Source organism: Amphiprion ocellaris, chromosome 4 (genome assembly GCF_022539595.1).
Source record: "Amphiprion ocellaris isolate individual 3 ecotype Okinawa chromosome 4, ASM2253959v1, whole genome shotgun sequence".
NCBI lineage: Eukaryota > Metazoa > Chordata > Actinopteri > Pomacentridae > Amphiprion > Amphiprion ocellaris.
Window position 1 is genome coordinate 14,208,304 of NC_072769.1, and position 27,161 is coordinate 14,235,464.

Here is a 27,161-nt window from a genome sequence, read left to right on the forward strand (position 1 = left end):
AAATACTCCACCTTTGCAAGTGCAAATGTTGGTTAGTTTTTTAGTAAGTTGATTTTAATGTTCTGGAGTTCATTGTGACAGCAATATTGTTTGATTAGTGTCTCACATCCTCAACGGGCCTTTTAGTGAAAATAATACAATGAAAGATGGCTAAATTCCATTTAGCTGATTAAGTGATGCTCAGACTCTTTCAGTGACACACTGTCAAGAGTCACTAGGAAGCTGAAGTAAAACTGACCCAATATTATTAATTAGAAGCAAGATTCCCCCCTACTGTGAAAGGGCAAAATGTTGAAATTGAATTGCATGCTTAGGTTTGCAGTGACTGGATTATCCCACTATATTAAAAATAAAATATTTTGTAATTTTAAAAATTGTCCATCTTTTCAGCAAATTTCAACCTCAAACACCAATGTAGTGTTTCTGATGGACTAGAGCTCAAAATGAAGTAGAATAAACCCCAAAGTTATTCTCATTAATGCTTATAATTAATCTATAAATGAATGGTAAAGATGATTTAATATTTAATAAAGAGTGCCACAACATTTTATTTAGCATTTATTTTATTCAGAATTTTTATTTTATTTTATATTAACTTCTGATTCTGTTCAAGCAAATGTTTACAACAGTTTTTTTAAACTTATGAAATTAATTTAAACAGTATATATATTTTTATATTTATTTGACATTTTAAAAAAAGATAGTTAAGACGAAGCCTAGTCAAAGGGTTCTATAGGTTTTTCATATTTTGACATGGATTCCTGTAGGATTTCTATAAATTTCTTCAAATCCTCAATCTATCCACTTTCAAACAGATATGATTGTTTCTATAAAATTTTTCAGTCCTATTGTGATAGGTTTTTTCTATTTGAATTTTTGCAGTCTCCTTGAAGATACTTTTATTTTCATTTTGATTTTTCAGTCCAATCATATGATTTTTTCTAAAGAAAATCCTACAGTCTCATTGGAAAGATTTTTTTTTTATTTAAAATTTTACAGTCCGATTGGAATTCTTACTGTTATTTTTTTATTTTTTTGCATTTTGAAAGTCCAGTTAGAAATGAGATCTTACATTAGTCTAAAAATCATGACAATATATACTTTCATCAATACAAGAATTACCAATATACTCTCCTACTTTCTCCAGCTTGTTTGATTGATACATAATGCTTTTTCTCAAGTTTTTATAATTATAAAATTCTTTAAATTCACAAAAATAACAGTACAGTTTTTTTTAAATGGTCACAATGTGTTTACCATAAAATATAATGCATTTTTAAAATAAAACACACACTCACACACAAATGTCAACAGATATTTTCATCTAGCATCTTTTTAAACAGGTTGAAAAGACGTGACATTTTATAAACACGATTAATTATTACATTCACGAATGCACTTAGCTGTAAATACTATTAAATGAATATGAATACATATAGAGAACAACACAATACACAAATCAAGGGGAGTTAACTTCCCCTGAGGATCTCCAGGGTATTAAACTGAGGAAACTGGTTCAAACGTAAAAGCATAAAACACAGCCTCAAAAAATATGAGCTTTCCGTGCAGTTAAACAGTTTCATATTGCAAAAGCAGGTACACCGGCTGCGTTACAGTTCATCGACTGTGCTGCAGGTTCGCAGATCTCACAGCGTCTGGATGGTGCACCGAGGCTGTTAGCAGGCGGACCGACGCTCCGTGGATCCGGAGGAGAGACGGTCTGGGACGCATCCGCTTTTCAAGGCACGAAGCAGCAGCAGGCAGCAGCTGTCATGTGAATCAGCTGGACGGACGAGGAAGGGGATAAACAACAACTCGACTCCGTCTTTCTAAATCGAGGTAAAACCCGGTATACTTTCATGGCTACGACGTGGGATTTAGCGGTGAAAGCCGTGCATGGTGGCTGGATTTGAAGCAGTTTACTAGGAAGCGGGGTGCATTTCGTGACTCCTGTGCAGGATTAGCCGAGCTATCAACAGCTAACTGTTAGCGCTGCCAGCCACATAAGTTGGCACTCGCTTTATGCCAGTGGTCGCCTCGCACTGTGTGTCTTGTCATTGTTCCTTTGTCTTTGTTAAACCTGTGCGATAGCGACGAAGAGCAGCATTACAGAAATGCCGAACTAAGTCATTTGTACTACTCAAAGTCACAAAGGAGGCAGCTAGGGGCCTGTGTGCAGCCACCTTGCGAGGGACATTTAAACCCCATTGACTCTCGCAGGGAGAAGTTAGCTAACGTGAAAGCTAGGTTAGCTTAATAGTTATGCCTTCCCCTCTCTAACTGCTGTCCCCAAAATGCTGTCGAGTCAAGTCCCGTGACCGCAAATTAAAGTTAAAGTGCACCCAGTCGACCTGAAATCCAAACACAAGTCGGCTTGCCTGCCGAGCTAGCACGCTGCGTTATTTGTTCAGCCATTACTTGGCATCATAACAAAACGTAGGCTAGTTGGCTAGTTAGCTGGGCTGGCAGACAACAAAGATGAGTAAAGCCACAGACGCTCATGCAATATTAAAAGCGAGCGTGCAAATCAGCCGAGATTTAATTGCCTTGTAGTTTTAATAAATTAGTTTTAATAAATAATAAGATGAATATATAAGATTGAGATTATCTCCTGTTTGAAATGAGTGTTTTATTATATGGACAAAGACTGTAATCACATTGTGTATAAGCAGTGCAGCTGATTTTTTTTTTTCAAAAACTTATTTCAGCCTGTAATTGCCTGTTACATAATCGGATCGCATGCAGCTGTACTGTGGATTGCAGTGAAGAACTCGTAATAAAGAAATATAAGGTTGAAAATGTTTTATTGCTTCTATTTGGGGCAATGTGATCCTTTGTCTGAACGCACAGTAAAGTCAGAGTTGGGAGTGGGATGGGTGGATGGGACAAAAATCCGAAAAGGGTTGTTGGCATCAGCAGGGATCAAAGGATCAAGACGACACTAGTCGAATCTCTACCTCCATCTAGTGGTGAAACTGCACACTAACCACCTGCCCTGTAGTTCAGATTTACACCGTAAGCTATGTCTAGTAGTAAGTACAAGAAATTCTAATAATAACATTTGGATTAGGGTTGATTGAAATTAGATGAAGAAAAGCTGAATAAGAAAGTCCCTCCTATACATTTAGCAACACTCTAATCAATATGAATTTGTCATAACGTGGTTAATGCATCATTGCAACAAGTGCAAAACAAATGAAACAGCTGGTCAGCAGTAGTTAAACATTATAAATGCTTGAGACATTTTATCTTGACTGGCTCAAATGTAAAATATGAAGTAATTCTATTTGAACAATGTAGCAAAATTAAAAGAAAAAAATATGTAATGTGACATTATGTTAATATGAAAGTGGTTGGTAATTTAATGCACATTAAAATTAAATACTATACAATACAATATTCAAATAATATCCTCAGTATCACCAATACCCACAGTATTTGATAAATCTTACCAAAATTAAAATGAACTGTGGTGGTTGATAGGTGGTGGAGTGCCCACCATGGAGCACCTTGTCATCGGTAGCAGCTTCATGGCTGCTCTGTTGCCATTGGTGTGAATATGTGTGTGATGGAGTGAATGAGAAACCAATTGTAAAGAAAGGAGCTATGTAAGTGCAGACCATTTACTATCAATTTTATCCTTTCTGGATTGACACTATTTTGCTACTAATCATAGTCACTCTATTTAAGTGATGAAAAATAATCAAATTTGTCCTAACACAGTGTCTACCAATATAACAAATTGATGTTTAATCACATATTTGTCTCTTTTTTTGCCAGGTTACAGCTGGTGAGGTGGCAGGATGGCGGGAGCAGAGGTGTTCACCCCTGCAAACCCCACCTGCAAGATAATGACCTTCAGGCCCACCATGGAAGAGTTCAAGAACTTCAACCAGTACCTGGTTTATATGGAGTCTCAGGGTGCACACCGCGCAGGCCTGGCTAAGGTAGGTAGTGATTTGAACTTCAACTTGGTCGGAGTGTCAGCCGCAATACAATTAGTTTGTGAAATTCATCATTTGATCCATCATGGGATTGGTCAGAGTGACAAACTACCGTTAGTGTGTCAGTGTGATCTTATAGTCTGATGACTGTTGCATCATTTTGAACTTGTGGTAGATTTAGTCAATCACAAGAAAGCATTGTGTGACTAATCTAAACACATGTAATTCGATAGTGACCCTTTTAAACACAGTAGATTACCTACTGATGGTTTGTAAAGATGAAATGCTCACCAGACTTATCTGTTTGTACAACATAACTCAGTACAATAAATGTTTACTCCTCTGTTTGTCCTTCAGGTAATTCCTCCTAAGGGCTGGAAGCCGCGTCGTACCTACGATGATATAGATGATTTGATGATTGATGCTCCCATTCAGCAGATGGTGGCTGGTCAGTCAGGGCTCTTCACTCAATATAACATCCAGAAGAAGCCTCTTAGTGTGCAGGAGTTCAGGAGATTAGCAAACAGTGACATGTGAGTATTATGAACTTGTTTTTACTGCTTTATTACTCCGCCAAGGAAGTGGAGCCTCGGCGGAGTTACGTGACGATTGTGTGGGTTTGTCTGTTTGTGCGTCTGTTAGCAACACTACTCAAAAATGGAATAACGGATTTGGATGAAATTTTAAGGGAAGGTCAGATATGGCACAAAGACCAACTGATTAGATTTTGGTTGTTATTGGCTTATAGTCTGGATCCACAAATTTGTTATAGATTCCTGTATAATTGTGAGATAGCGTCACGGCGTCCCTGTACATATGGCTACAATTGAACACTACGTCAGCTGCCTGATTGTGATCCTACTACAAATTGACCGTTGTGGACTTATGGGGACTTGTCCATTGGAAATTATACAAGGAACAATTGATTAAATTGTGAGGGTGTTTCCGAGTCCCATTAATTCCCACCACCTGCTACATATTTAGGTTACGTGAGTCGGTATCCATACATATTGTACACATGCATAACACACGCCTGTGCTCAGCACAAGGTCATTTTGTTTGTGGGTACATCTCTATGAAATGGCCTCATTCTATGGTGCCGTGATTTCTGCCAAGACTTTTTTTCAAGATATTAGCCTTTGGAAATCATACGACTGAGCAGCCTTGGCAGAATACTGTGCTCTCTGAGTACTTTTTTTGTAGAATATATAATTGGGGAAGGAGTGTTCAAACATTCACACAAACATCACATTCTGGTGTAGCCAGAATAAGAATCCAGTTATTTTTGGGTAAATTAGTGAAATATTACAAAATTAGTAAAAAGGGAAAGATGCTGCATAATGAAATGTCCATGCACCCAAGATTTTATTTGTACCAAGTTTTGATCTGAAAACAATCTTTGTTAGACATTTTGTAGTCTGCGTCCAGCCTTACATTTTTCTTTGTTTATTTTATGCTTCATGTTACAAAATTCACCAATATCAAACAAATTTGTATTTTTAGAAGACAGAATAGCCTCTTCAGTGTGATTGGTTGTCCAGCAAACTGTCTGATAGTAACAGAGACAAACTGACCAGCAACATTAATGCATGTGTGTCTTGGTTGGATGTAAAGTGTTGCTTTGTTAGTTCATAGATGTCGCATCTCACAGCATCAAATGTCTTTTTCTCTACTTACAGGTACTGTACACCTCGCTATCTGAATTATGAAGACCTTGAAAGGAAATATTGGAAGAACCTCACTTTTGTCTCTCCGATATATGGTGCTGACGTCAGTGGCAGTCTCTATGATGAGGTAGATGATGGTGAACTTGTCATTTATTCTCCTTATCATCAAGCTGTCTAGTGTAGCTTTTTATCGTTTCTTTCCAGGTCTTTTTTTTTTTTTATTATTTGGCCGTGGAAATCACTTTACAGGACTGTTCGTCAACTGGATCTCACAAATTGGCTTTAGCATTAAAAATAAAAACTTGCATAAAATTTATTTAGGGACATCTATACCTTATTTTTTGTCCCCTAAACTCTAAAATGAGTAATTTTAAGCCGTTTAAAGAAATCTAATGTAGGGACACTTGGATTGAATAGACTGGAAGCAACACACAGACTGTAACAACACCTCACTAGTTTCATATATCTACAAACAATCATGAATCATAAAGTTTTGTAAATAGGGACTCTCGATTCGTAGGTTTGCAGTGTACAGTTTAATTACAGTTTGATCAGTAAAGGAATTTAGATATTTCAGTAAAAATTGTCCTCATGCAGTTTCACCCATATGGCAGATTTTCTTTGCTTTTAAAATGGTCTTTAGTGTGTTGTACAGTAAAGAGATGAGTGGCCTGAAGCTGAGACAATATTTCTTTATCTCCAGCTTGAACAGCCAAAGTTCAAAACCCACTGTCAACCCAAAGCAACACTGTCTAGCAGCAGCGCTTGAGGGGAATAGTACACTTGACATTTGCCAATTAAATTAAATAGAAGCAATATGATAATATTTTCCCCTAGATCAGCTCTGCTTGCTTTGCTTACTGTGTCCCACTGGAGGTCATAGTGTAGATTTTAATATTTGAAACTACTTTTTTGTTCCTTGCTTTACATTTCACTCCTGTACAATACTGCTTGTAAGTTCATGGTGCCAGTGTTTTAATGGATATCAGCAGAGGGGATTTGACAGCCTGTAGCACAGTGACTAATATTATACTTTGAATAACTGATCAGATTTAAAAATGCCATAGTCAACTACAATACCACGGTTGACTTTCACCATCAATCTAACTACTGTAACCCAATGCTGACCCTTCTTTCTAATTTTCTAGGATGTAGAGGAGTGGAACATTGGTCACCTGAACTCCATCTTGGATGTTATCGAGGAGGATTGTGGTGTTTCTATACAGGGGGTCAACACGCCGTATCTGTACTTCGGTATGTGGAAGACCACCTTCTCTTGGCACACGGAAGACATGGACCTGTACAGCATCAACTACCTTCATTTTGGAGAGCCCAAGTCCTGGTGAGTGTCGGACAGTGAACAAATGCACAAAGAACCAATAATTTAACAACATTATGCAATCTAATACAACGGTATCACAAAAATAGTACTCTCTCAACTCCATCATACCTTAATTTTACAACAAATTTTATTATTTTATCATGACAAATGTGTAATTTTAAAAGCCAAGGTATGAGTTAAATTAAGTTAAAACAGTGGTTGTGTTGTAAAGTCAGTAAACAAACAGCTAGAATGATACAGAAGTGTTAGTTTTACCATTAGCTATATATGGCTTCTTAAGTGTTTCCGTGTGTGATGCATATTTATGTAAAGTGGCTGGGCATTGACACTTACCGTCTGATTCAATATAACTTCAGCGCTGGATGTTTAAGTCACATTAAATATATACAAATGCTACATTAAGCAGTTCTCACAATTTCTTGCCGAAAACTTAAGCTCTTTTCAGACTGAACGTTGCTGGCTTCATCAGTCTGTTGCAGTGATAGAATTCTGTCATTCAAACATTGGTCACTTTAATATTTTCTTTTGTATAGGTTTACATTCCCCAGTTTTATTCAGACATACCCACGAAGCTGTTGGACAGAGCGATATTTGTCATACGCATAGGATTGGACAGTACATCAGGCAACAAAAGTCTAAATCTAAATCCGTTCTGTAACTGCAGCTTATTAACTGTGACTCTGTGTGTGTGACAGCTCACATGTCTAAAGTGACAAAAAAGTGCAGTGTGACTTACTGACTGGTCCTGTCTCCATGTTGGGGCTAATTTATAATTAAAAGTAAATAAGGAAGTCATTTCTGTTGCTCCAAATGCAGAAATGCATTCAACTGTATTGCTTTGGAGATGCTCATAGGCATCCTACTGCAGTATGATGCTGCAGGTATTTAATAAACTTAAAAGAAAAGACTCCTACAAGCAACAAACTAAACTGCAGCTCCTTTAAACATTTTGTTAAACCCCAGATTACAATCATTATTGTTGAATCTCATAAATCCAACCTGTTACAGTCTCTGTCATAATTGCAGTAAAGTTGAATATTAATGGACATTTCATTTTGTAATAGATGTAAAATTGTTAAGTGCATTGTAGTGAATAGTGAAGTGAATTAGAACAGTGTTTAGTGATTTTGACATACAAGTTGTCTTTTGCTCTCTGTGTAATGTTTTTGAAGCAATATTAGTGTCACAATTTAGAAAAAGCCTCCTCGAGTCACTTCATACAACTTGATGCATGTCGCTTGCATGTATCCATCCATTAATGTAACGACATGCAGTTCAAACTTTGCCATGCTGAAAGTTCAGCTTTTAATTTTATTTTATGTATGTACAGCGCCAAGTCACAACATATGTCATCTCATAGCACTTAATGTAGTACGGTGTAGACCTTACAAATTTTGAACTGAAATCCACAGTTGCTTTTGGAATTCTTTTGTGACAGTGGGATCAAATCAAAAAAATTTAACAGGGAGGAAAAAAATAGCTCTGACAGAACCAGGCTCAGGGCACACATCTTCCAAAGTGGTATGGAAACTTCACTAGGTCCGACGGACTAAGACTGGTGTCACACTCTTTATGGAAAAGTGACCAAAGTGCTCGTGGAGACATGAAGCCAACATGTTCAGATGCTGTCAAAATAATGGAAAAGACTGCATGTCTGAAAGGAGCTTTTTTTCTCTTCTACATTCTACAAGTTGGCAACAAAATTGTTCCCTTGAATATGAAATTTGTGTGAAGTGCACATTACAGAGTAAATCAACCACTAGTCTGCAAATACAAATAGAGTCAGGTCAATCTTTTTCAGGCTGTCTCACTCATAAATGCAATGTCTGTATTGACTATGAGAATCAGCTCACCATCTCGAGTCACAGCAGTCTAAATCTCCACAGGTCCCCAGAAACTGTAATGACTCATGTCACAACTTATTGAACCGTTTCTTGAAGTGGAACAAGGAAAAATGTATGGGAACATTCAAATAACAATCACTGTGACATGCTAAAGGAATAACAGGCAGAGTACATGGTATATTAAGTCTGGGAAACATTAGCTGACAATGCATGTGCTTTGTGTAATCCAGACACATATTTGTATCAACGATGTAAAATCCATCGTTGTCATTCTTCATTCTTTTTTCAGAATTAAAGTGGATTAAAATGTAAATCACTACGTCGCAGGTTTTATTTGATTTGCATGGCAATTCTGTTGCATGTAGCTTGATTGTTTTCTCCCCTTAGTTCATACTGGCATGCTGAGGAAAACGTCCCCTGATATTAGTGACTATTATGGGAGATTAAATACTAGTGAGGATAGAAAAGGTACAACATATGGAGACTTTATATCCAGGGAGTGAGTGTGTACGGAGCTGTGCTGCTCTCCAAGGGCTGCAAGCATATGGTTTGATTTCTTGAAGGCTATCTTTCTTGATTTTACAGTGGAGCAAGGAAAAATGAATTTTAATCAGTCACCCAATAGTATATATTGTTTCTGTAAATTTGTTTAGAGGTATGGAGAATTTTATTGCTTTTTTTTTTTTAACATTTATTGTGGTCCAGCAGACATAATTACTATTTTTTTTTTCTATTGTTGTAGTTAACTTTTACATTAGATTTTCTATTCTGTTTCAGTTTGTTACACTGTCTTATTGATAGTCATAGAAAATACTTAATTGACTGAGTAGATGGTATCATAATCACATCAGTCACAGTATATATATATATATATATATATATATATACACACATACATAGGTGTGTGTATGGGTTTCATTGGTATTTCTGAAACGCCTAATTGATGCTTTGTTATTTTGAGGTTTGGATTGAAATGATAAAGTGCAGAGGAGGTGAAAAAATGCAGGTAGATCAAAATGGAGCTTTCTTTTTATTTCTTTGTTAGCTTGGCGTGCTCCATTTCTCTCTCTTGCCCTGGGGGGAGTTCTGCTCATTAGAGCAGTGAGCCCTGCAACCCCACAGGGATCAGTGTCACAGCCAGACACTGTCACACATATACACAGAAACAGGGGTACACACTCACAAAGAGCAGCCTAGTGTGCCAAGTACCCACACACATGCATACCCTTATCATCTAGTACACACACACTGACGTACACTCTTTCATCTTGCTGCTGTTTTGACATCTCGTCCCTGAAGGGGACCAGCTTAAAGATGCGCCTCTCTCACCTCTTCTCAATCCCCTGCTCCCTCCAACTCCTTGTGTCACCTCTACCTGAGGTTCCCTCTCCCTCTTACCCTGTCTTTCGCTGCTGTGTTAAGCTGACAGCTGATATGATGATAGAAATGCCATAGACCTGAGGGCGGATGGTACTAGTCAAATGAAATGCCTAGTCAAGCCTTGAGGGAATTCTGTCACTCTCCCTGAGTTTCTCGCGGGGAACTTTCAAATAGTTCATATTCTGATTGTATCAGCAGCATGGCCAAAGAAAATGCAGAATAAGGTCAAGCCAATATCCTCTGAACTCGACAGCAATCGGTGATGGTTATCTTATCCCTATCAGAAACTAAATTAAACTTAGATTTATTGCATTATGGAGACTAAATTGTAAATGGTCAGCTTGCACCTGAAAAATGTAATAGCAAGCAGATTATGGGAAGATTGTAGATAAATTCAAGGGGATCAAAATGTCAACTTTTCTGTATATTGTTCTGATTATATACCTAATTATAGTAAACAAGAGTGCAGTGTTGGGTGACCCAACAAATGAGTAGTAAGGGTGCATACCCCACTGGTCCCTGATTCATTCCCCAGCTGGGGACTGTATTTGCTGTGTGCCATTTACCTACTCTCTTTCCCCGTGTTTCCTTGCCACTTTTTGTAACAGAAGTGAAAATGCCAATTTAAAATAACAGGATAAATATGCCCCAGAAAATAAACTTCAAAAATGAAAAAAAGTGAAGTGCTCAAAAAGGTTGATCAGGTCTCTTGCTACTATTCATTTATCCACCACTTGATGGCAGTCTTGAAATTGTTAAAAGCTCCTTGGAAATTTGTTTGTAAATGCCAGGGTGTATTACACTGTATGCATAATTAACAATGCATGAATTTCACATACATGGTCAAAAATAATTCTGTCTGCACCATATCTCTGTCTCTAACAGGTATGCCATCCCTCCTGAGCATGGGAAGAGACTGGAGCGTCTAGCTACAGGTAACAGAATCATTTCTATTCTCTGCCTTATCTATATGAATGGTGTTGGCCAAGATAATTAAATAATTATTTAATTACAGCCACAGAATACTGAGGCAGGTCTGCATTAAACAACAGAGTACAGCCTAATTTAATCGCTGCAATGAGAGGGCACTTGAGGTAATGACAAAGCTTAAGATGCAGCATGCTAATGAAGACTGTCTACAAATACTTCCGCTAGAGGGGCTGTAAAATGAATGAAGTATCGACAGATACATACCTAGATGAGCCGAGAACATGCTGATAACTGCACTGAATAAATTAAAACATGAGAACAGAATCACAAATATATAGAACAGGTTTCTCCAAACTTATTTTCCCCGAGAGCTAATATTACAAAGTGCAAGTGGTTGACAGCGAGTCATATCTGGTATTACAAGTTACATTTGTTCCCACATCATATCAATCTGATCTCCCAAACAAACCAGCTTAATCAGCGTAAAATGTGTAAATATAATAAATATCAATAGCCAAAACTTCATTTTTTACCCAAAACCTCCTAAATTCTCCTCAGTACCATGTCACCTATGTTCTCCGTATCCATATATTTCACTTTCAGTGGGTCAAGCTCACAGAATATACCACTTCTAGTATAACGTCAAGTGATAAAAAAAAACAAAAAAAGGTTTTAATTATGTAGACTTTCTTATCCCACATCACCCTTTCACAAATGAGAAACTCACGAAATGGAGTCAACAAGAGAGGTATATGCTGGAGTGTGTCCACTTAATGCTGTTCTTACGGAGCCTTTTAAAATGTACATCGGTCAATCTTTTCTCACTCTTAGTAATGATAATAACATGATAATATTGTTATCAGTTATGACTACACAGTCTACCTCCCTACACCCATATTTTGGGTGTAATTAATTTGCCAGAATAATAGACAAATGTTGAATAGATATTGCCATAATCATGTATTGAATATCTGGCATTGTGACAGTCGTAGACCTTGAATAACTTAACTTCAGCCACTGCAATCTGCTTCTCACATACTATCCTACTATCAGTGAAAAGTTTGTTGTGTTTTGTCCGTATGTATGCTACCTTAAAGACGCCTTCATTGCTGCTATTGCTTTTTTGGTTGGTTTAATGAATGGAGATTGGTGTCTTTTTAGGGTCTATTTTTATTTTGCTCGGGTTTTCTGTTTGTATTCTGCGACCCTCACAAAAGTCCTGTTCAACATGCTCTGGATTTTAGTCAAACTGGCATTCAGCATTACATCTTTTGCCAACTGAAATGCTGCCGGAGGGAAGTAGGATGTCTGTGTATTTAATTGGACTGAAATTAGAGCTGTTATACTGTGCATAATTGTGGTGTTCAGCCTTTATACCAAGTAGTTTATTAATTAATAATACAATGCTTTTCCCGGTTAGAGTTCCATTCTTTGTGAACTATATCACTGGGTATTCTTTACTGTCTCTCAGAGTACATAAGTATGTTGAAGATAAGTTATTAATAAAATAATCATTAGTAGCACTAAAAACGCCAGTGTACTCTAAAATGCTGCAACCAGAAACGTAATCCACCTTTCACTTAGCTTTTATTCATGCATTTTTTTAATCTATGTTTGTCTTTTTTGACTAGCTAAGTGTGTAATGGTGTGTGTGTGTGTGTCTGTCAGGTTTTTTTCCCAACAGCTTCAAGGGTTGTGAAGCTTTTCTTCGTCACAAGATGACTCTAATCTCCCCTTCCATACTGAAGAAGTACGGCATTCCCTTTGATAAGGTAGGCTCTCAGCCCTCTTTGATAAAACTCTGTCTGCCTTTTCTTGCCACTTGTACTTCATTTATTTACCAACTTTGTCAAAACAGATTTTCTTTCCACTATAATAAAGTAGTGCTGTGATTGATTGTGCAAATCTGTGGTTTTCTTTTATCTGTTAATTTTAGAAAGCCAAAATTACAATTCATTGTTTTGATCGCTCATCTTTTTTAATATACAATCTCCCTCCCTTCTTCCATCCCTATAATAAATTGCCAGATTACTCAGGAAGCTGGAGAGTTCATGATCACTTTCCCTTATGGTTACCATGCTGGATTTAATCATGGGTTCAACTGTGCGGAGTCAACAAACTTTGCCACTGTTCGCTGGATAGACTATGGCAAAGTGGCCACACAGGTAACACTGCACTTAGGTCAATTGGTTGCGAGTTTATCTTAAAACTGTGCATCCGTGCATATCTTTGACAAGGATGAAAAATAAATATGTAATATTATTGATTTCAGGTAAAATTATGTTGTGTTCTTCTTCCTTTTTCCCTTCTTTAGTGCACGTGTAGCAAGGACATGGTAAAGATATCCATGGAACCCTTTGTGAAGCGTTTTCAGCCTGACCGCTATGCTAACTGGATCCTGGGCAAAGATTCAACGCCTATTGACCACACGCTTGCTACTCCCAGTACGACACCAGAGCTGCAGAGCTGGATGCACAGGCGCCACAAGACCAAGTCTGCTAATAAAGGGTACTGTATTTATACCCAGACAATGCTTCTTCTGTTTTCTGTGCCATATTGCCACAGAGTAGTGTGTTGCAGCTAGCGGTGCTAGTAGGGAGAGAGCACGAGTGGTGCTGAATAGTGACTAAAAACAGTGCAACATTTGGATATGCATCAGATTGGGACAATTTGGTGACTGGCGACCCAATGTTATGTGGCCAGAAATATATCACAGCAAATGCCCTTGTCTCCTCAGTCATAAAATTCTACATTTGCTTTCATTGCTTTTCGGCCTTAATCAGGGTTTTGAGTTTCAGTCTTCTTTGATTTCTCTCTCTTCTTAAAGCAGCAGCCACTCTCGTATGCGTTCCAAGCGTCTCAGAACCACAGAAGAGCCTGTTGGCCTGGATGGCAGCTCAGCATTGAGCAATGGCAAGAGGAAAGGTCTGGGTGGTCCACCTGGGCCTAAGGTGCGAAGGTCTGCGGCAGGGACAACTTGCAGGGAAGACGAGAAAGAGATGAAAAAGGAAGCTGAGTCAAAGCACAACCAGAATCAAAACCCTGTTCAGCTTTCTGGTAAGAGACTGACTGATGGCAATGAAACGCTTTGAGGCTTTGTGTCTCACTTTGATTTGAGGAGAGCACAGACTGCCTTGATACTAAATTTGTGTGTGTGATTGAGGCGGTTATCTGTATGCTTATTCTCTCAACTGAGATGTGTAAAAATGTCTGACATTACTTGTTTATTTGATGGTAGGTTTCACATTTTATCCATCCTTCTATCTTAACAGGTCCTTGCAGACAGATGTGTGTGGTCAAGGTAAATCGTGTAGAGAGTAAAAGTTTGGCACTTCCTATTAAGGAGTCATCCCATAACTCTCACTCCAGCTCCCCTGCTTCACCAGTGGTAACTGACCTAAAGGCAGAAGCAGTCACTCAAGCTGACCCTCAATACCTCTCAGGGCCAGGGGTCACAAGCAGGACTCCTGAAGGACTTACACCAGTGCCTGAGGCTAATCAGATGCATCTGGAAACTAATGAGTCAAAGTGTTGCTCTTCTGAACCAAGAGACCTCTCAACTTGTAAAGACTGCTCGATCAGGATCCCTCCCCTTGAAGCCAGCAAATTCAACTCATCTTTCCACACACAAACTTCTGCTGAGACTGTAATGGGCTTGTGTCCCCCTGACTCAAAAGCTCAGATATCTAGTTCCTCGTGTAGGGAAGACACTTTAAACCTAGCATCCAACACTGACTACATCATGGACACAGGTACAGAGAATTACGCTAATAACACTATTAAAACAGAGAAAATGGACATAGTTGTTGATCCAAAACATATCAGTCCACACTCCACTACAGAAGCACTTTATGATCTCAAAAGAGAGCCAGTAGAGGGGGATAGTTCCACGTCTTGTGGCCCTTTGTCCCAATCACAAGGCAATTGCAGTTTAGCAGAAAGTAACACTGAGGAAAATCTTTTCCCTCCTCTTCTACAGAGGAATGCAGTGGATATGCCACAACTCACTCCAGAGCCAGATGATCAGGTTGGCGTTTGCCCTTTGCCTCCTGTACTGACCCAAGAGATGCCCTCCCTCACCCCTGCTGATGATGGACTAACTGATTTTCCGAAAACTAGCTTGTGCAGTCACCAGATTGCACCTGTGCTTCAGAGGGAGACGCCAACTGGCTCTCCATCAACACATGGAGCCACAGAGGAAGAGAAAGAGACTGATTTAATGATGTCAGCAGAACCTCGTGCAGTAGAACATGCCAACAACTGGCATTTAGATTTTTCTCATAATTGTGAGGGGGCAGCAGTGTCTGGTTTAGAGGGAAACACGGCCCATTTAACTGCCAGTGGTATGCACAAAATAACATCTGGTGGTTTCCACGAAATGCTAATAATGCCTGAAATTAAAGCAGAAAAGGATCCTGCAAAGCTGGAAAATCTTATTCCTGGGCAGTGTGATGCTTCCCCTGGCCAGCTAGTTCAGAGCACAACACCTCAAAGAGAGCAGCAGCCTGACTTGCCAGAGTTTGCAAGTAAAGATAACTCCAAAGATCCACCTAAAAAAGACAGAGCAATCAGTCTGAACAGTGCTGGCTTTCTGTTAACTGGTACCTCAAATAGTAATCTTCTAGCCCCTGCACCACCATTATGCACTCAAAGTGACAGCCACTTAGCATTACAACCCCACCACCACAAAACATACTCCCCTTCCCATTGTACTTCCCAGAACCAATACATGGAGCCCAAAACCTTCTCCAGTAGCATCTGGAAAAACCTCAATTCACAGAGTCCTGCAGTCCTCATTCAGAGTGTGCACCCAGAGCTCCCTTCTGACTTCACCCATGACCCTCTACCTTACACTATGTGGACTGAACCTCGATGCAAAGAGGTCACAGACCTCGAAGACCCAGAGCAAGACCTCCATGTGTCAGAGAACCAGGGAGAAGAAGGTGGGGCTCTGACCTGGGCCCAGCTTGAGCCCACATCATTAGTTTCAGTCAGTGCTATTGAGCCACTGGGACTTTGTGGAGATTATGAGCTGCAAAGAGATGAAGTGGATAGGACTAAAGCCCTGTCCTTGTGCAGGGAGCTGGGGAGGCAAAGGGAAGCAGAGGAGAATCTGCACTCAGAAACTGCTGTTTCACCTCTCAGGATGGGAGATGAAGAACAGGATGGGGTATCTGATATGGAAGAAGGGGGATCTGATGGTGAAGAGGCAGAGCAGCAAAGTAGTGCCAAGGGAGAAAGCAGTAGTGACTCATCTGATGAAGAAGAAGAAGAGGAGGAAAATGATACAAATAATTATGAGTGTGATGAATCAGGCCTGGAACCCGGGGAGGTTTGTGCTGTGAGTGTTTTTTTTTGCACACAGTTATCGTCATTCAGATTATTGCTTGTGAAAATACAGGTTATTTACCCTGCTAACACCTTCCAATGATGTCTGTCCATGCCAGTACCCTGCCTTGTCAGTGAAGAGGACCACTAAGAGCTGGCGTCACCCACTCAGGAAACCCACTGCAAGGGCTGTACCCACTGCTGTCAAACAACAGGCCGTCAGTGACGATGGTTGGCACATTAATACACACACACACACACACACACACACACACACACACACACACACACACACACACACACACACACACACACACACACAGTTCACACAGTTCACACAGTTCACTGAAAGGTATTTCTATGGTTTATCCCTAAAAAGACTCCAACATTCAGACAGTGACACATTCACATAATGTTAGCCAAAAGTCATGCTTGTTTCAATAAAAACTCAGGGACATTTCCTGTTGTGGTTAGTGCTGCATAGCGAGTGGCACCGGGCCAGAAACCATGATCCTCCATTACAGTGAACCAGTGATCCAGAGTACAGTTGCCATAACATTTTTTTTAGACTAATTAGGGTTTTACACTAAAAAACATATTTTCTCTGTTGAAGGTATTGTAGCTAAGACAAAGTGCTTAGAATTCATACAGCTGGCTTTATTATCTTAATACCATTAACAGAAACTTAACAATTAAGATAACTTTTGTGTTCTCCCACAGTTAACCACCACTCTTTGTGGTCCCCACTTCCCCTGTCCATTTTTCAAATTTTATGACCCCACAAATTATTCTTCTGACGTCAATGGACGCGTAAAGTAACCAGATTTAATTCGCAGGCCCACCACAGTAAAATGATCTGGTGATAGATACTCTATTTGTTTTCATGGTTTTTACTGAGGGGGGAGGAGGAGGGCCCTCCATTAACAACTAGTAATGCACATATACACACACAATTACATTCATCATCTCCATGGTTGTAAAAAAGGATAAATAATTAAGTGGCCATTGTCGTTATTTATCCCTGAGTAAGAAATTACTATGGCTGTAAGAAGCCTGTTTAATGATGATGAGAGCGCTTAATTATTTTAGGCAATTTTGTAAACAGGCAGGTTCCTATTGAATAAAAATTTTTTTTCAGGTCACTGGGGGAAATTGTCACCACTGTGGATGGATGACATCTCACTTAGCAGGAAGTCTGTGCAAGTGTATTAATAGAGCTTAAGTCAATTATTGAAAGAAAATGATGCAAGCTGTGTTTTTGATATGCAGGTTGCATATTATTTCACATTCAAAATAGGCTTAATTAACAAATGACCAGGCAGGAGATTCGCAAGTGGTATTGCATGAATAATCATCTGGGCCATAGTACAAGAAGCACCAACTGAATAGATAAGTGATTGCGAGGTTGTAAGGTTTTATTTTGTCTCTAATTAGAGCCCCCTGAAGCAAGCCTGGCAGAGGAGGAGGAGGAGCAGGAAATGGAAGCCTGGGCAAAGCCCCTCATCTACCTGTGGCAGAACAAAAAGAGCTGCTTCTCAGCAGAGAGGGAGTATAATGCTCATGCAGCCAACATGCAGCCACACTGTGCTGTGTGCACACTCTTCATGCCCTATTATCAGGTACAGATGAGTTCAACACAAACACATAATCAGTGTCATATGGAAGATGTCTGTGTCTAAAATACACAGTTCAGTTAGTACGTATACACAATTCTAAGCCTCTGTGGAGCACATATGTCTCAGAATTTTCAGCCACCACTCTAATTCCAGTTATAGCTCACAGTTTGTTTTTTTTTTTTAGCAAAGTCACAGGTCCATATGTAATTTAGGTCCAGTCTGGAGAAACACGTGGGATTTTTCATGTATCTGTATTGATCAGTGAAGCTAAATTTAGTGTTGCTATATTGAGTTTAATCAATTCAGCACACACTTATTAGTATCACTTGTCATTTTTGGACAACAATTGGTGCTAACCTGATAGATTTCTTAGTATCATCAACTCAAAAAATGATGAAAAAAGTAAAGACCCCACAAGCGAATCAAACTGGCTGGTGTAATGTGATACTAAGGAGTGATTTGGTCTTTCTTCTTTCACTTAAAATGACTTTATGTGTGGCGAACATCATGTACAGAACAGTCATAAACACCAGTACCTTCTGTATTGTGAAAATGTAGCCTAATTGACATTCAAAAAGAAGCACTGAAGTAATTCACAACTGTTGGCTTTTTAACATGCGCACAGTCTTTGAACTAATCATATAAGACTTTCAGTTTCATTGGGAAAAACTATCAAATCCCAGCAAAAAAAATGAGGATATTTCATCAAAGTTGCTTTATTCTGCATGTCTCATTTAGAAACAATTGCCAAAAAAATAAAACAGTTGCAGTAACCAGATTCTGTGAAAAACATAAAATTCTGCACTTCTCTGTGCAAAACATTGGTGACTCAGCTGCAACCAACAGAAAAGTGAGAAAAATTCAGGGACTTTTTGTGCTGAACTGCAATGAACTGCAGACTGTGTTTACACAGATGGGAAACAAGGATGGAAACAAATTAAAAATGTCAATACTAAAATATCTCTTCTATGTAGAGCCAGTGATTTTTTTCCAGTGTTGCTCACACCTGTGGACATGTGGAAAAATGTTGTAGATGTACATCAATACTACTAAGCCCATAGATCCTATAGTAATGCCATTGTTTATTACAGAACTAGTCCCTGTAATATGCCCCTTCCTGAAATGTCATCCAGAATGGCAACTTTTATTACAAAGGAGTGGAAACACTTTATCACCCAACTTCCCTGTAAAATGTCCTAGTCCATTAGGTCATAAGAAGAACATGACAATTACCCAGTCTCTTCCTCCCATAGGCTGAAGACAAAGCAGAGGACAACAAACCTATCATAGCTGAGGACACCGCCACATCTTCTTCTCCAATGGAAGGACCCGCTCCTCCCTTCAGAGCGTTGAGGAGGACCAAGCCCCTGGTCCCAGAAATCTGCTTTTCTTTCCGCGAGCAAAACTGCCCCCCAACTCCTACTAACCCTCTGCTGCAGGAAGACGGCACCTCCCCTCTGCTCTACTGCCAGGGCTGTTGCCTGCAAGTCCATGCAAGTATGTATGAACAAGGAAGGAGTATATATGTGTGCGTGAGAGAGAGGTATATAGTGATATTTGTAAACTTTATGATGTCTGTTTGCCGCCCACCAGACCAAGTGACATTGTTTGTTTCCACATGTTGTGCTTGTCCCACTGATGTCATTGTTAGAGGGTCAGTGGGTTTAAGTCCTGACTCACTCTGTCTCAATGTTCCACCCCCTTCTTGTTTCCCTTTCTCCCCTTCTCTCTGCGGTTTGGAGTATTTTATTTCCCTCGTCAGCTGAATGAGGGTGAATCCTCTGTCTTCACCACACATAGTTCCTGTTCAAAAGCCCCAAGCCAGTAACAAGCCCTCATACACTCTTAAAAATCCCCTGGAATCTTTCTGTTCCACTATGCGCTCAGATGCAATACATTGTGTATTATCGCAAGCCGTCATTCACACATTCACATCAACAGCCATAGACCTCTTTTCCAATCATGCACAATTTACTGATATCTTAAACCCCCAGTCAGTCTTTCACAGACATGTGCTGGTGGGCACACAGACTCACTTTTGAAAGTCTTAAACACTGTCCTGAATCCACAGCTTCAAAATTACATTGCCACTCCCTAAGTCGTTTTCAATCGCTCATGCTAGTGTTGATCTCACCACATTTTTCACTCTGCAGAGTTTATGCACTGTGTGTGTGCTGCACTGCATATGTATTTACTGGGTTTGTGTGAGTGTGTGGAGGTATGGCAGGGTGGGAGCAGGAGATGAAGTGTATGTCATCTGACACTGATGAAAAAGCCACAAGTTTGGTTTTGAGACCCAACAATAAGTACAAGTTGATGTAGCTTTCGCTCTGTACTGTTATTTGAACTCTGGAAAGGAAACAGAGGTGAGCTTAGATTTTATTTTGGGTTTCATGATGGATAGTGGAGGAAAAGAACAGAGACATACTCACATATACAGACTTTAAGTGTTTTTTACAACTAAAAATTCCCCCCCAAGCTTACGTGTCTAAAGCCTCTAGCCCATGGATTGCAACCAGCTGCCAGCTTTGAATAGAATCACATTTGTTTTACTAAATTAAGTCCCGAATGTTTTTCTGTTCAAGGCTACCAGCATTAGTTTTTTTAAAATCATTTATGCTGCTTTGCCGCACCAAGGACACGGACCAGAACTAAATAAAGCAGCAATATGTACACAGCTTAGATGTATAGACGTACAGTAACTCTTCCTCTTTTGTTGTCTGCATTTCTTCTTTGACCACACCAACATTCCTATACACTCAGACTGTAGACATCTCAGTTTCCACTTAGTCTGCAGTACTTTGCATTTCTGCATGGAACAATACCACTCTTCAGTCAAAAATCTGTGGAAACAATGTTGATGTGGCATTTTGTTCTGTTCTTTATAACTTACAGTAGACCAACAGTTTGCTGTCAAGTCTGCCGTTTTCTGTTGTTGAGTTGGTACCATGCAAGTAGCTTTGAGTAAATATTTTTTCCTCTAATTTTCATCCATCCCTTCCTCGTTTAGGTTGTTATGGTGTTGCTGCAGAGAACGTCACTGAACAATGGTCATGTGATCGGTGTATGGAAGGAAGCTTTACAGCAGTAAGACACTTTATCCCTTTGTTTAATTCAGCTTTTGTTGACACTTTCAAGACAGTGTTGTCTGTGAAGTAGGGTAGGGTAGAGTAGGTACAAGACTATTTGAAAATATTACTGATGAAAAGCGGAACTTCTGCTTATAGACTGTGAACCACAAATTTTTGTATAGGGATAGCATTTCAATCCTGGATAGATTTCATGAGCTGATGAAGACAGATCTTCCAATGATTTGAGTGAAATCAACATAATGTCTCACAAAATATTTTTTTTGGAGTTCAGCATTGCTCTTTTGAACAATGCTATTTTAACAAACATTGCTTTGAAATACCAAATTTGATTTCTAATTCATTGTGTGTGAGGTCAACCCATAATATTTGACATACACTGTTGAGACTTTTTTTTACATTAAACACCACATCTCTTGAATTGCACTTCACAGTAGAAAAATCAAACAAAAAATGCTATAAAATATACTCTAAAGCACCAATGGCATCAGTAAAATAATTAACAATAATTATAAATCCTAGTGCTAGATTTTAAAAAAATTATCAACCAGATTTCCCAGCAGTAAACCTCAATGCTGACTGCTGAAGAGGCTGCTGTTTTATCAGTTTTGCTGCTTTGTGGTTTTGCCTCTTTGTGTGCATCTGGCTTTACGAAGGAAGAAAACATGCAGAAACTGATTTAAGTCACAGTTGCAAGCTTTTCAGCTCCATATATATGTTTAATGTTAATAAAAAACTTTTTTTTAACACAAAACATCACAACCTTTCTCTAATCTGACCTCATGCCACACATGGTGCCGTTGTTATATGCAGATACTACTTGTAAGTATGTGTCAGGGTATTGGTAAAGGGACAATAAACATTTACTTTCTCTTTTACTTACTGTCTCTTTGTTTTCTCAGGAATGCTGTCTGTGTAACCTCAGAGGTGGAGCTCTGAAGAAAACCCAAAACGACAAGTGAGACAAGCTTTTGTTCTGTGATTAGCTCTGCATACTTATCCCTGATCTCCAGAGCACAGTCGAATGAATTGTCATGCATATCTTATTCATCATAAGATATTAATTTGTTTATGTGTGCATTTCTGTGTGTGTATAGATGGGCCCACGTGATGTGTGCAGTAGCACTGCCGGAGGTGAGGTTCAGCGATGAAGCCAAGAGGAGTCCCATTGACACCAGCAGGATCCCCATGCAGCGATATAAACTGGTGAGAAGACACACACAAACTCTCTCTCGCACACACAATCCTTGAGGACTGGCCCGATCTAATTAATGAAGTGTTCACAGTTCTAATTAACAATGTGAGACGAACATGCCCGCAATCAAAGCTAGATAATTAACCACTGGTGGGTGGAAGTGGGGGTTTGTGTGTGTAAGACTGCCTCTGTGCCGGTGTTTGTATATACATGTGTAGGTGTATGTCTGCGTCGCTGTGTGTATGCGCATGCATTTGTGCATTTAGTGTGTGCATGTGTGTTTGCTTAATGAGAGAGCTGGAGTGTGTCTCAACAGACCTGACATGTTGCCACTATGTTAGCTCTCTGCTGCAGGCACAATGATAGCTCAGCAGAACGCAGTGTTGGAAAAGTACATCCTAACATAAGATGGGTAGCAGAAATGCAATGCCGACATTGTCCAAGTCATTAAGTTATGAATTAAAGAAGATGTGATAGATCACATAAACAACTTTAAACAAAACTTGCAATAGTAAATCAGCTTATTGATCAAATCTAGAAGAAAAGGGCTGAAAACAACAATGACATGAAGACATCATCGGTTAATATATATACATATTTGATTTTCAGGGTATTGTTGATATACATTCAGTTTACAGTCTATTAAGTTCATTCAGCAGCCCTGCAATAAAGTCTACCTCCATGAGAGTATAATGTTCAGTTTTTAGAAGGAGCTGATTCAACATGATTTTAGAAGCTGTAGTTTTTATTAGCAGTGTTGTGTCATACTGAAAATTTTTTCCAACATTTAGTTTACCCCCATTGTTAAGTTGCACAAAGGCTAAGCAGCCAACCTTGAACTGCAACTTTCCCAGTTCCCTTTTAGCCACCTTCGGTGCCTGTCAGTCCTCCCCTTTCTGTCCCTTCAGATCCAAGTAAACGCATTAAGGAATTCAAATTCTGAATTATATACACTATTTGAAAAACCGTGTAGTATAATACAGTTCTGCCTTGCAGATTTTAGCCATCTGTCCATGAGAAAATTACATCTGTGTGAATAGATTTTCACTTCTTACTCCACCGTAGGGGAACCAGCCAGTCTAGGTCCTTCATGAGTGCTCACCCCAAAAATAGTGCAAAGGACATTACTGCACTGTCACTGAATGGGACACTAACTTTGTGGACCCAGTGACATTACCCGCAGGGTATTTACAGGGATATGGTTCATATCTTCTCACACCACATTGAAATTAAGCTCATTTGGATATGAAAGCACAAACCACTAAGTCAGTTTCCATATATACAGGCCAAAATCTGAACAAAACAAAAATTGTAGTCAAGACTGGAAAAGGTGGGATGCTCATTAAAGCCTCTAACTTGATGGCCAAAATGCACAGATCTAAAAGACCTACATTTCTTTCAGAGAAAAAATACTTTCTGCCCTTTAGCTGTCAGTTGCCAAGTTTGTGCCTGTGCTAATATATGCTTGACACCCCAGATTACAAAAGCAGATTCTTTGAAAATCAAGTGTATGCACTTGATTTTTTATATGAATGTTTTTGACTTTTAACAGTTAACAAGGTCACATAAGTACTTTTTGGATGGACCCATGAGTTTCTCTTTTGACATAACAGTTTGGTTTCTTTTTAAAAAAAAAAAAAAAAAATCAGCAAGTTCAAACTAAAAGTATATGAATAATTTTAAGCCTTTTCACATATATGGGGCATAAAAAACATTTGTGTTGTCATGAGACAGATAATACATTGATTATCTATTGAATTGAGTTACTTCTCCTAGGATGGTACACCTGGCTCTTTTGTCCACTTCATCATTTGTATGTTCACTCTAAGAGCCACGTGTTTTGAAGTTCGCATTGGACCCATTGCCCCTGCAGCAGCTTGGTACATTCATAATTTACTATCGCACAACACGCGCACGCAGGCGCGTGCACACATACACATTCATAATTTACTGTGGGAATGTTCTTAACGCATGGTTCAACACAGGCACCCAAATACACCCTGCAGAAGTCACAGGAATGGTGAAAAATGGGTTAGGCTCTCACACACTGTCGGACACATTAAAACATTAAACTGTGTTGACATATTTACACTACTTTCTGCCCTCATGCACATTGGTTTCCACCAATATATGTACATAAATGTTCATTTATACACACACAGACACTGATTTTGAACATACATGGGGTGTGTTGCATGCCAGTCAGAATCTTGTCAGGCTGGCCTCATTAGGTGGACGAGACAGTCGGGCCAGTTCATCAGCAACTGCTGTCCATAATGGAGGAGGTATGGGAAAAGGGTTTATGAAATGTAGGCCAAGTTAGTCACCAAGAAAAGCACTGACTGAAAGTCACTCAGTTGAGAGACAGAGAAGCCAGGAAGCAGAAGTGGCTCCATTAGTAGAAAATGGGATGAAGTTAGGATTTTCATCACCCGTTTTAAATCAAGCATTAACATTTCCTTTTGGTTTGCCTCGCAAGAAGAAAAGAGGAAAGTCTCTCTATACACAGTACCTTCTGATCCTCAACTGATATCTGAATTAAGCAGGCTAAGCTGGTAATTGTAAAAAAGAAGCCAGCTCTGCTGTAAAGGTTAAATTTAATTAATGCTGTCTCGGTTAACTTATTAGATCAGCTATTGATTTTTCAAAGAAAGGAACAAAGGGCATTTATTTCAGAGGCTTAGCAGATAAGGACAGAAACTTTGAAAAAAACTTTTGTAGTCGCACTGCATCACCAACTTATTCACCTATCAAACACTGTGCTGTTCTTCCTGGGGCCATCAGCACACACATATATACATATATACATACATATACATATATATATACATATACATATACATATACATATACATATACATATACATATACATATACATATACATATATATATATATATATATATATATATATATATATATATATATATGTGTGTGTGTGTGTGTGCTGGATGGCCCCAGGAAATAAAATCAGGGAAATAAAACATCTTACGGTGCTTTTAAATATTCTACTGTAGTATCTTCATACTCTCACGTAAGGTCTTTAAACACATCAAATACTTCTGTACACATAATAAAATAGCGATCTGACAGTGTACATGCTATTAGAACCTTAAATAGGAATTCATATTTACAAACCTGCTAATTCCCACATGAGCTCACTTGCTGCTGGGCCGTATACTCTGTAGAGTTTGTCTATATATAGGCATATTACATGTCAACATGTATGGATATTTCAGCATGGATTTCCAGGGAATTAGATTAATGAATAAATTACCTTCAAAGGGATGTGAAACCACACCACAAGAGAGAGAAAAAGACAGAGCAGGGAAGTGAAGTGAAAAAGAGAGTGTAGATGGGTGTTTTATTAAGAGGAGAGTGAAGGAAATGGAGTGAGATGGGAGGCATGCAAAAGGGGTGAAAGAGGAATAGGGAGCGAGTAGGGTTATAATGGGAGGATGTCGTCATTTTTTCCCTTCACTGGGAGAGCAGGGGATTTGTGGGAGAGAAGGGAGATGCCACAAAGGAGGAAATTGACTTGATGGGCTGTTTGGTGCAGAAAACCGAGGGATAGTCTTAAAAAGTTACAAAGTGTCACTTACAAAGTGTGTTTGTGCATAGATGCATGGCAGTGTTTGTGCATAGGATGTGCATGTGTGTTACGCCCTCCAATGTGTGACTGTGTACCGCTTACAGACCTCAAACGAGGGAAACATACCACAACATGCACATTGCAGCACTAGGTTGTTGTGGAAACCTCAAATGATGTCATCTGATTGGTCTTATTTGAGGTTTCCTTGCATTGTAACGGTGCAATAACATGTTTCTGTTGAGCGTTACGACTGGGGTCTCTTTCTGTTTTGTTTTTTGTTTTTTTTTTCTTTTCGTGTCAATGATATGTTTAAATTTCCGTCTCCAATTACAGAGATTTTTTTGGAGCACATAATGGTTTTGAACGATGTTAGAAGTTCATGGCACAACTAGGTGATGACTCGCTTGTCTGTCTTTTGTCTCGTTGTTTTTCTTCAGATGATATTCAAAGTCTCTTAAGTGCATATTGCTCACTTTCTCCCCTGTTTCATTGGTACGCTATTGAATAAAGTGAGGTTTCATTCACTACACTGAAGAGACTAGACAACAGTTTTAATAACGTAGTTGCTGTGGAAAAAATAGAAAAGGACAAGTCGTGACAGAAGCCTAACCTTTTAAAATTTTAAATCCTTGATGTATGCAAACAGCAAAGCAGGCAAGCTAGCTGTCTCCAGATTGTAAATATATATTATATTGCTGCAAATTTCACTGTATTGCATTTTTGATACCATACATTAGCAATTACAATTCAGTGTGTAAAATGTTACTATTCATCATTTATGCTCTATGACTTTAACATTTTACTCCTGGAAACAGAGTGTTGTTGTTTTCCCATGTCCATCTATTGCTTTCTAAAAGCTGATTTAGTAATTAACTGAAAGATGAATCAGTGTTCATCATTACCGGACTTCAGTTGAAATTTAGATTATAATTGAAATTATAACCACGAACTGCCTGTTTTAATAGAAGGGAGGGGGAGGAATTTACTAATTCGGTAGAACAAATGGGCTCAGAGGAGCACATTGTTGGTTTGGTCTTTTAATAGGATTTTTTTTTTTTTGGGACAAAAATGTAGAACATCGCCAGTCTGTACCAATTATAATGCCCCTACATGCTGTGCACACATTTGTATTTGTCATTTGGTAAATTTCCTAACCAAATTGCTCTCATTAAAATGTTTATGTTATTAATTTGCAGTATTAAGAATTCCCCAGCTTTCATTTACAACCTCAGTGA

At 38.9% G+C, this 27,161-nt stretch overlaps 1 protein-coding gene across 6 annotated transcripts in view; it reads left to right on the forward strand.

Annotated features, from left to right (window-relative positions):
- The first annotated feature begins 1,677 nt into the window (after nt 1–1,677).
- kdm4c (lysine (K)-specific demethylase 4C) overlaps nt 1,678–27,161 on the forward strand; it is a 31,547-nt gene continuing 6,063 nt past the window's right edge. For 3 of the 6 annotated variants that reach the window (XM_023272170.3, XM_023272172.3, XM_023272173.3), the window contains exons 1-17: nt 1,686–1,839; nt 3,781–3,947; nt 4,302–4,477; nt 5,624–5,738; nt 6,760–6,953; nt 11,063–11,112; nt 12,776–12,879; nt 13,135–13,272; nt 13,422–13,615; nt 13,935–14,164; nt 14,380–16,448; nt 16,555–16,666; nt 17,870–18,054; nt 19,305–19,548; nt 21,062–21,138; nt 22,043–22,098; nt 22,238–22,346. In XM_023272170.3, the coding sequence (XP_023127938.2) occupies nt 3,804–3,947; nt 4,302–4,477; nt 5,624–5,738; nt 6,760–6,953; nt 11,063–11,112; nt 12,776–12,879; nt 13,135–13,272; nt 13,422–13,615; nt 13,935–14,164; nt 14,380–16,448; nt 16,555–16,666; nt 17,870–18,054; nt 19,305–19,548; nt 21,062–21,138; nt 22,043–22,098; nt 22,238–22,346 (4,197 nt within the window). In that variant the 5' untranslated portion in view covers nt 1,686–1,839; nt 3,781–3,803. Of the gene's footprint in view, nt 1,840–3,780; nt 3,948–4,301; nt 4,478–5,623; nt 5,739–6,759; nt 6,954–11,062; nt 11,115–12,775; nt 12,880–13,134; nt 13,273–13,421; nt 13,616–13,934; nt 14,165–14,379; nt 16,449–16,554; nt 16,667–17,869; nt 18,055–19,304; nt 19,549–21,061; nt 21,139–22,042; nt 22,099–22,237; nt 22,347–27,161 lie in introns of those variants that run through there. The other 3 variants (XM_023272171.3, XM_035949036.2, XR_004847485.2) reach the window with 3 other exon arrangements.